We start from the raw sequence: 10,502 nt of genomic DNA on the forward strand, positions 1-10,502 counted from the left end.
AATTCATAAATGCTATGAATGCTGAAAATGTTATTTTTAAAAGAAACTGAATTCACGTCCGGAAGAGCGTTTATACGCATGAATTCCTGATTTGTTTGAACTTGAATTTGAAATTTAGATCACAATACCCTATCAAAAATGTGTTTCATTCACTGTTTTAAATTAAAACGACATTTTTGTACCAAAAGAATAATAACAAATTAATTTTTTCTTCATATTAGTGGACAGCTCAAGATGCTCGTACTGCAGCATTCGCACTGCGCAGTGTCATCATGGATGAAGGGCGCATTATATAACATAATTGAATTGTTTGAAACTACTTAAGCAATTTGAAAGTAATTTATCGTAAAATATATTCAAGCTTATCATATACTCGTATCAATACAGCATATACATCAAACTCGTCATTTCATATGAAAATTCACAGTGTGGTATAAAAAAGCGAAAGATATTTACAAATGTTTCGATATGCTTTTCAGATGTAATCACTGGATTATTACTTGCATTGCTTGTTTCTTTACAAAATTCAATTCATTCTTAATTTTACGCTTGCAATAAATTCCACAAAAACAGGTTAATGACTTCCTCAATGGCGGGACATGAGTCATTGGAGTTACTACAAGCATATTTCGAGAGGATATCCAATAGTGCAGCTGCTAAGACAGTCCTCGGTGCTGTCCCAGCAGTACGACTAAATAGAAATGAGACCGTTGGAAGATACCTGGAAGCAATAAGAGACATACCTGAAGGTGAAATACTCATTTGGGAGGCGCCCTTGATCGTAACTCCTCCAGCTGGAGCAGGACCAACGTGTTTAAGGTGTTTGAAGAAACTGAGTAGTTCAAATGACCGAAGTGCATGCACGCAGTGTGGTGCCCCGGTTTGTAAGGAGAAATGTCGTGTCAATTACCACAGCGACGAAGAATGCTGTGCGTTGCAAAACGTCAACGCAAACCCATGGGATGAAAGCATGATACCTCTGTTGAATGCCGCTTTAACGCCTCTAAGGACATGGATGAAGATTAAAGAAGACGTAACCATTCGATCAATTTTCTTATCCCTAGAGAGTTTCGCTGAGAGACGGAGGACGATGCCAGTAGGTCGGTTCATTACTTCGAAGATCGTACCCCTGCTGCGAGATACGTTGGGACAAGCTGAAATAACTCCTGATTTTATACATCACTGCTGTGGAGTTTTCGACACGAATGCAATTAAAGTTAGAAATGCCGATGATGAACAGGGTCGAGCAGTGATGCCGTTCTCAGCCATGCTCATGCATGAATGTGTGCCTAATTGTGATCATTGGTTTGCTGAAGGGTACCATGTGGTAAGGGCATCCACGCCAATACCTAAGGGTACAGTTCTATCCATTAACTACACAAGCAGCATGCTGGGCACTCAATCCCGACAAAAACACTTGTCATTCACCAAACTGTTCAGATGCCAGTGCAAGCGGTGTTTGGACCCGACCGAGTTGGGCACACACATCAGCTCTGTTCGGTGTCGTGCTTGTAAGAAAGGTCTTCTGGTTCCGCAGAATCCCTTTAACCAAGAATCATCTGATAGGTCATGCACGCCGAACCACTCTGGCCAGGAACCATCTGACTGGTCATGCACCAAGTGTTGCACAAGGTTTTCTTCGGAGATGGTTAACACAATCTGCAGGGCTGGGTCTTTCACGTCTGAGTTGTCTACCCCCGAGGAGCTGGTAGACAGGATTGAGGACGTGCAGAGGATGGTCGGAGTACAGCACTACGGAGTTCTTCAGCTCCTGTTGACTCTTTTCAGAGCGATTATCAGGAAAACAGCTCAAGGTAAACAATTATCAATTGAGTTCGTGATGAAAAATTTAAGGTATTTGAAATTAAACCTTTCATCAACAGCAGCTGTCACAGGCGAGTGTAGTCTATCTTGCGCAAAATCCGGCAGCACATAGACTGATGCGAGCATTTAAATAAAAAATTTGAACATCATCACAGAAATTGTTAAAATTAGTATGGGTATATATTCTCTGCGTCTGCCAGCAACTTCTTAGTTCCTCTACTTCACTTCTTACACATAAATTTTTATTCAACTATATTTTCTTCTCTCAAGTTAAATGCGAAAATCAATACCAATATCAAGCTTATTCCCACGACTGATGTGCTAATAAAGGTGCATTTACACAGGACCAGTTATGTCTTTTCATTGCCATAGGAAGTTCTGTGATGGATAAAAAAGTTGCAATTTTTAGTGAAACAGAAGCAGCTTTCTGGCAGCCACTCCAACTAGCCACTATAAACGGTCAGTGATTATAGGGCTAGAGGCCTCGTGAAGAGGCGTACACGTAATGGCTTCTTCAGGGTTATTTTAATAAGTATAAACGGCCAGTAGCTGCTCACGTGACAAATTAACGGCTGCCGGATAGGCTGAAAATTAAAGCAATAATATTAATTTAGAATAACTCATCGATTGTACTTATTCTATGTAAATTTTAACGCCGCACAAAATCTTATAAATATTGAATCTATTTTATAAAATATATTGTAAGGTATTTTCATTCTCAAGTATAATAGCCTCACATAGGCTATTAAATGTTTCGTTCTAAATATTTATTCTCGATTAGAAATTATCACTTTCTTGATTTATGATATTTATGTGACTCATAATATTTTTTGAGATCTAAACCATTTTCACCCCACTTCTAACGTACTATTTTTTCCCATGGTCTACTTTAATTATTAATAGTATTGACGAATGTTATAAAATCAGTAATCAATGAGTTAAATCACAAAAAAATTTATTTATATAATGGTACAGGCGCTATGTTTTCTTGCAGCTTCCACTCATGAAGAGCTGTTGCAACTGTTGACTGCATCAGAGCACCTCTTGCCAGTTGCTCACATCCTCGAGCCAGGACTCACTCTTCTCACAGGTCTGTAGCTATCATCTTAGCTCTCATACCAAACAATGGCTGAGTCTGTAGCAGATATAAGGACTTTTTGCTTTGAAAATTCACCCCTGCGTTGTGGCCGAATCAATTGTCTGTAAATCATGCATGTAGAGGCAAACTTGGTCCTAATAGCGATTGCCCTCATGTGGGTCATCCTAACCCAGTTTGGCCTGGCATAGAGGTGTGTCACTGGCAGAACGTGTGCCACGGTAATGCAAATACAATTCACTAATATATATCTGAGTGTATAGGCGAGAGAAATTAGATCGTAGCTGAAAACATTGCAAATAACAATTGTTTTCAATTGTAAGATAATGATGAGAAATTGATTGATCCTGGGTAAAAAGAATGCACTTCACCGCTGATTAAGAGTAATTAGTGCATTCCCTATGTAAACAGAATGCACTTTGTCTCCCCTGATTATCCATAGACAGCGCAATATCACAATCGTATATAATAAGTCGTGTTTGACACCAGCAGCAGTAAAATTATTGTCTTCAGGTGAGCTATTACTGGGCAACCTCCAGGCCCGCGCGGAACTGAGCACGCGGCGGCTCCTGATTGGCTGCAGCAGCGAGCTAGCTTTGCTAGGCACCTCAGTTCCGCCCACCACTCCAGAGGTGAAGCTTAAACTTAAAATTTCCTGTTTTATATTCGCTCATATTTTGGGCAAGTTGATCAGTGTAAATTCAAAAACTTACCTGAAATGACTTTAGGTAGGCACTCTGTAAGGCTAAGCAAAGTAAAAAAAAATCCACCAGCTTTTCCGCACCGTTCCTGAACTCGCTAACTAATGAATGGTCATGAACTAATCCGTCAACTTGCACGTTGGAAATTTGTTAGGGTGAAATTCCATAAATCCGCCCATATTTGAATCAAATATATATATGAGTTAATTGTGTTGAGGGACCACCAGTTTCGAATGAACTGTTTACCGTTGTTCTTGCTCTCTCAGTATGAAATTAAACACAAAAAATTAATTAGAAAAAATTTCAATAGATTTTGGAAGAGTCATTTCAATTTCTAAGATTTTGGCATAAAAGAACGTTTGGAAAAGAAAGGTTTGGAAAAAAGAAAAGAATATCGGTTTCCTCTTTCAATGAATCAAAATGTTCAGTTCGTTACCATCACATTCGATTTTCCATTTAACTTTTTTCAATTCCTTTTTAAACATAAATCATCATATACCAAAAGGATTAGACGATGTGTAGATAATTTCATGTGTCCGTCCTTTTCGCTGCTCTGGAATTTTTCGGCTCTTTTATGCAATGTTTGTAAAAAAAATCCAATCCATGATCGATTTTTGTTACTCCATTGCTTCTACGTCTCCTTTAGTCTTACAATCTCCTTGCACGCAGCGTTTTTCTTTATATTATGGCTCGTAAAGTTCTATTTCATTTTAACATTCAACTTTCTCTAGAGCACTTTCCACAAAACTCCAGCTTCTTCCATCCACAGCTGGTGCAAAAGAGGCTGGATAAGTGCAAGCGTATCCACCAGTTCCACCCAATGCTCCGGGAGGTGGTGAAGGTAGCACATGACTTCGCTGCACCAACCGACCTCAGCAACGGCACTTCATAGACTTCAAGAAACTTTGGGGAATATTAATTCTAAATATTTTGTTGCAATCTTGAAATCGGGAATATAGAAAATTCTGACGTCATCGTTCCTACTAAAGCGATCTGATCGATCTCCGTTAGCTCAGATCTATAATTTCCTCAAGACTGAGACAATCGTTCCTACTTCGAGAAATTGTGCTTTAAATGCCAACGCTTCTTACGAGGCAATTGTTCTGTTAATGGAGATATTTTCTTCCAGGATGATTGTTCCCATTATTTGCCACTGGTCCAAGAAAAGAAATGTGATTAGTGTATGATTTCTTTTTGTGTAGGGTAATATCAATTATAAATGCTTGCCCCCGCGAAGTAATGGGTTCATTTCACTCTTATTGGTCGGTAGGATCTTTTCTCATCGTTCCATGGAACTTATTGCAGTCAATAGTCGCTGCACTGCAGCTTTTTGGCAAAAATATTTCACATTTATACGTGCTTAATTTGTGTTTCAATCTTTCATTGATTTAATTGTAAAATTACCTCATATTGCTTCAATTTTTATTCTATTCTGTAATATAAATTAAAGTAATCTTGTCTGTACTGATCCTTTCATAATCCGATCCAGTGCCAACTTGTCTCGCTGGTTTTTATCCCTCACGATAATTACGATTCCCACTCATCACATTAATATTTATTCCATTGTTACGTTAAAATCCCACGTATTTTGCCGATACCGGCTGAGGGGAAGTAGCTGTGCAACAAGTGGACGACCCTCGGGGCAGGAATTCTTGTCTTTTCCCCTCGACGCTGAAGCCAAAAACTCGCTTGTTTTTCTGCCTGGCGAGGGCAGCGGTGCGATCACTTCTCCGCCAGGCATCGTCCAGAGCAACGACTGCTGGCGGGACGGCGGACCAAAACATGATTACATTACAATTGTAATCGTTATTACAATAATAATAGTTATTAAAATTATAATTATTGGTATAAATAAAATCAATAATATAATTAACAAGTTATTCAAAAATTTGCATGAACGATTTTAGTAAGCCTTGTGAGTTTTAAAGCCAAAATCAATCGAAACCAAATCGTGAACACCGCGAGGAACAATATTTCATAAAATTTCAGTATTTATCAGAACTCTGCTAATAACATATCGTAGTAGGGCAACTAAAAAAGTGAAATGGCTAATAGCCGAGTTTATGGGGCGAGAAATCGCAGAAAATATGCGACCGATTTGGAGACTGAATGAACATGAGACCGCGCAATATAGCCCCAGCCGACCGCCCTCGATCTCCTCGCCCCTTGGAGGTTGCCTGTAAAGATCGCGATAAATACTGAATAGCGTGAGATATGATTATTCGGGTTTCAAAGTAAAATTTATTTTTTATGTGCATCAAAATTCAAATCTCTCATGTAGGCAAATCAGTGTAGATTCAAGACATTAGACTTAGGCTATTTAGAACATTCAAATTGAATTGGCCAAAGATCAGGAAGTAAGAGGCCAACTGTTTCCTCGTACCTTGATTTGCTGATGATGTCGAGGTATGATTAGCCTATTAGGGCCTCCAAGCAGTCGAATTAGGGACCGCATCCACCTGAAGTGCTCCGCCAGACCGTCAGAGTCCCGTGAAAGCGAGTGTATAACAGGTGAAGTTGTGTGGTAGACAAGCGTATATAATGCTCAGGGCCAGCAGACCATTAGATGGTCTGATCTTGGAAGACGAAAGGGGACCCGAGCAGACCATTTGATTTCCTTCTTAAGATGAAAAATTAAAGGAGACAGGAACAAATAATTGGCCCCAAGGAATATAGATTGAATTGAAAAATCACAATGTTACAATGTAAGATTGTGCAATAATTATAATCGTTACTACAAAGATAATCATCAGTGAAATTACCAGCATTATTGAAATTGCATATAATCTTAGAGCTAGATTCATTACTACAATTGCAGTCACGAAATTGAAATTGCAATCAATTATACTCTTACAATTCAAATCCATACGCAATAAAAAAGTGGGTAGGTCCATCTGGAGAGGGGACAAGAGAAAAATGTCCCTATAGGAAGAGGTCCCTCATTGGATGAGGTCCCCCATAGAAAGAGGTCGCGATGTTCCTGATGTCATGAACATGCATGGGATGCGTGATGTTCCTGATATCATCTACCGTTCTTGTAACGCAATCAGTAGCTGCTTAAGCCTGATACATTACTGATATGCCTTTATGACTGACATGCAAGATTCATAAAGGACAAAACAACCACCTTATACACACTGCCTGATAATTAATCACTCATGAAATAATATATCATTTATCTTTCCAGGTAATCTACTGTTGGCCACATTAAATAACACGTGCAGGACGCTTCTTCAATTTTGTCCCATTCAAAAATCCTGGAAGCCTTCTTAAGAGATTAAATATATAGACAAATGAAACTTAAATTTGTTTTCGAAATAACTCGGCACGTAACCGACCGTTCAATATGTGACCAAATGACATCGCACCGACCAACCAAATGACATCTCACCGACCAGTCAATGTGACCAAACTCACCGACCAGTCAATGTGACCAAATGACATCTTACCGACCAGTCAATGTGACCAAATAACATCTCACCGACCATTTAATGTGACCAAATAACATCTCACCGACCATTTAATGCGACCAATTAACATATCACCGACCGATATATCCGCATAAATAACGAATACCCATTAAATTTCGATGCGACGAACATCAATTGCTATTTGTTAATGTGTCTAAAACCAATTCTCACTTATGATATCTGTTCATCATGAAACAGTTCTTTATCTATATAGTTGCGAACATTTTTAAACCTAACAGTTTAATTTCGTCAATCATGCTTAACTTCTACGCCAACCTACAATCCGTCATCAATTTTATTGTATATATATTGCTTGAATTCGCTACCTCATTACATCTCATGCATGCACTTCTTCAATTAATGTTCATTCGCCTGATTATTTTTCCTTTTAAAAACAGTGGATATAAGATAATAAAAAATTTTCATTTTTAAAACCGCTTCGATGCCACCGGAGCTCTGATTTTAATCGGAACAGAGCAGCCAGAGATTATATCACGGCTAACAGGACGTTAACAGAGCAGCCAGAGATTATACCACGGCTAACAGGACGTTAACAGAGCAGCCAGAGATTATATCGCGGCTAACAGGACATTAACAGAGCAGCCAGAGATTATATCATGGATATTTATTTTATATTACCTCCATGAGCCTGATAGCCAATCTGATAATTACTCTGTTGTATATTTTTTCAACGGATTCGTTAGGAACCTCTCTCTGTTAACTATTCTGTTTATTTCTCTCTTAATGCAATTCACCTCATGATACTTTTTGTAAGTAAATATGAGACGATAATGTTTAGATAGGTAAATAACGATCAGTCGGAGCTGCAGGCAATGTATAAGGATCGCTTATTGATATGCTTATAACTGAACACAAAAATATTGAATTTGTTGACTTGAAATTGTTTCATGGAAAACATTGTCTGCTGGGCGCCGAATTCATTTCATTTATTCTCTACCGCATCGAGAAATTAGGATGCGATAGACTGAAAGTTTGTAGATTAGAACACCATGTAAAATGAATCGCTTTCCCGACCGTTGCAAAAAATCACGAATTGCGATGAATTTGGGATGCTGAATGCATATTGATCATAAAGTATAAATTACCATCAATTACCCTGTCGCAGTTTCAGTTTTATTCAGTTGGTAAACAATATATATTACCAGCTGTATAGGTCATGGAAAAAGATGCGCGGAAGTCAAGTTCGGAGATTTTGCAGCCGAAAGCATCGGTCGCCGCGCGAGTCCAGCGGTCGGTATTCAGGCAAAGGCTGGAGAAGCTCGCAAGTTGGAGGTCCATTGGAAGCAGGTTTTAAAGTTGACGTGTCATTTGAGGAGGCACACATTCAGACCAAGCTTGATCCTTGCTTCCTTCTCTTTTTGGGGCGGTGTTGGGAACAAAGATATTATCCTGATGGTAGTCCTCAGAAACGATAAACGTTCGATTCCGTTCATCGCGCAGCAATATTCAGAGACAAAAAGATATTAAGAAATTCAGAAGCCCAATTTGCATGATCCGACATTAATGCGCGTTATTAGAGTGGCATTGCCAGGGTTTGTGAGAAAACGACTACCAATTCACCGGTAAATGTCGACAGAGATGACGCGTTAAATTGGTTATGCGTGCTAGGGTATGCACACTTTGTCAATATCATTTTAACAGTTATGAAAATGAATCTTCCTGTAATATGAGATTGAAATTTTTTAGTTGATATCTCTTATATCAACTAATTATATGAGCAAGGGAAAAGAATGAGTAACCATATACCTTAGCCCACATGAAATGACGCATCATGAATGAGTGTACCTCGAAGTTCATTAATCATTAGCAGGATATAGCGGAATGCTGACATCTGTCTATCCTGTCAGCTACTGGTGTCTGACAGCCGAAGATTATACGGTTATTGCAAGTTTAGAATTCTGCGCTGCTCTACATGACGTCATAATTGTACAGCCCTACTCGTAGCATTACAGAGCAGCAGCATTGCAGCCTCTGGAGCAGCATTATACAAACGAACGACATTTCTCTGCACTCCGAGCAGCATTACAGAACATCATTTTTCATCACCATTCGCAGCATTACAGGATAGCATTTGACATCGTCCCGCGCAGCAATACACGGGTAAGATTTGTCATCCCTAGGTGCAGCAATACACGGGTAAGATTTGTCATCCCGCGCAGCAATACACGGGTAAGATTTGTCATCCCCCGGTGCAGCAACACATGGGTAACATTTGTCATCCCCCGATGCAGCAATACACGGGTTAGATTTGTCATCCCGCGCAGCAATACACGGGTAAGATTTGTCATCCCCCGGTGCAGCAATACACGGGTAACATTTGTCATCCCGCGCAGCAATACACGGGTAACATTTTTCATCATCCCGCGCAGCAATACATGCACGGGCAACATTTGTCATCCCGTGCAGCAATACACGGGCAACATTTGTCATCCCGCGCAGCAATACACGGGCAACATTTGTCATCCCGCGCAGCAATACACGGGCAACATTTGTCATCTTGCGCAGCAATACACGGGCAACATTTTTCGAGAAGGCGTGCGGGAAACTAGGGCCGTGGCGAGGAGAGTGGGCGTGTGACGTCGGCTCGTCCCTTAGCGACACTTGCTTATGGATCTTTTGCACTCACAGATTCCGGTCTCGGGACAACACCGGCGATGCTCTTAAAGATGAGCTGCCTGCAGCCAACCCCGTACAACCTACTCACTCAAGTCAAGACTTTGCAGCCTTCATCGCATTATACGTGCACGTGGTCACCCTACGTGCACTTGATCGCCCTACGTGCACGTGATCGCCCTACGTGCACGTGATCGCCCTACGTGCACGTGATCGCCCTACGTGCACGTGATCATTCTTCGTGCCCACCATGTGCCCAGCGTCGTGTGTCTGGTCCAGCGCATTAAAAAATTCGTGCGTTTGCCTACGGTGCGAAAAAAGCAAGTTTTACCTGAATTTTAGTGTCCTTTAAAACCACCGGTTGGATGACGTATATTTGCTGACTCCAATTAATAAGAATTACTCACTAGATGCTCCTATTTCAAGAGGAGTGCACTCCGTAGGTAGGAATAACATTGTGGCAAATGCGCAATGTTAACCACTAGTGTAAAACAAAGTTTTTACGAGGTTTTATTGCCCTAATAACTCCTATTTATGAGCAAACGTCAACGCCCTCGATTTTCGGGCGTTGCATTGCAATCGCTATTATAAGTTCCAGTTAAGCCATACCAGGTGCCACGCATAACTACTGATAAATTTCTACACTATTTAAAATTTAAATAATTTTTATTCGTTTTTGCACGTGTTTTGGATAGCCAATCAATGCTTAAAGACTTTGGTATGCGGCCGTTGGTATTTATGATTTAGTCATAGCAGATTCAAGTCATTCTTCACATT

The 10,502-nt window shown here is 40.1% G+C and overlaps 1 protein-coding gene across 2 annotated transcripts; it reads left to right on the forward strand.

Annotated features, from left to right (window-relative positions):
• The first annotated feature begins 345 nt into the window (after positions 1–345).
• Positions 346–5,121, forward strand: LOC108681809 (SET domain-containing protein SmydA-8). 2 transcript variants are annotated; one of them, XM_018170884.2, is made up of 4 exons: positions 346–1,814; positions 2,819–2,914; positions 3,434–3,552; positions 4,391–5,121. In XM_018170884.2, the coding sequence occupies exons 1-4, from the start codon at positions 578–580 to the stop codon at positions 4,511–4,513; spliced, it is 1,575 nt and encodes a 524-aa protein (XP_018026373.1). In that variant the 5' UTR covers positions 346–577; the 3' UTR covers positions 4,514–5,121. The 2 variants fall into 2 exon arrangements, with proteins under 2 accessions (XP_018026373.1, XP_047739024.1); XM_047883068.1 differs by lacking the exon at positions 346–1,814 and adding an exon at positions 2,149–2,283.
• Positions 5,122–10,502: the final 5,381 nt, after the last annotated feature.

Source organism: Hyalella azteca, unplaced genomic scaffold, assembly GCF_000764305.2.
Source record: "Hyalella azteca isolate HAZT.00-mixed unplaced genomic scaffold, Hazt_2.0.2 contig1591, whole genome shotgun sequence".
NCBI lineage: Eukaryota > Metazoa > Arthropoda > Malacostraca > Amphipoda > Hyalellidae > Hyalella > Hyalella azteca.

Excerpts from the sequence above, each read along its gene's own strand:
- LOC108681809 (XM_018170884.2), top strand. The coding sequence starts at position 578 with ATGACTTCCTCAATGGCGGGACATGAGTCATTGGAGTTACTACAAGCA. Across the intron at positions 2,915-3,433 it reads AGGACTCACTCTTCTCACAG|GTGAGCTATTACTGGGCAAC; the intron begins GTCTGTAGCTAT and ends TATTGTCTTCAG. Across the intron at positions 3,553-4,390 it reads TTCCGCCCACCACTCCAGAG|CTGGTGCAAAAGAGGCTGGA; the intron begins GTGAAGCTTAAA and ends TTCCATCCACAG.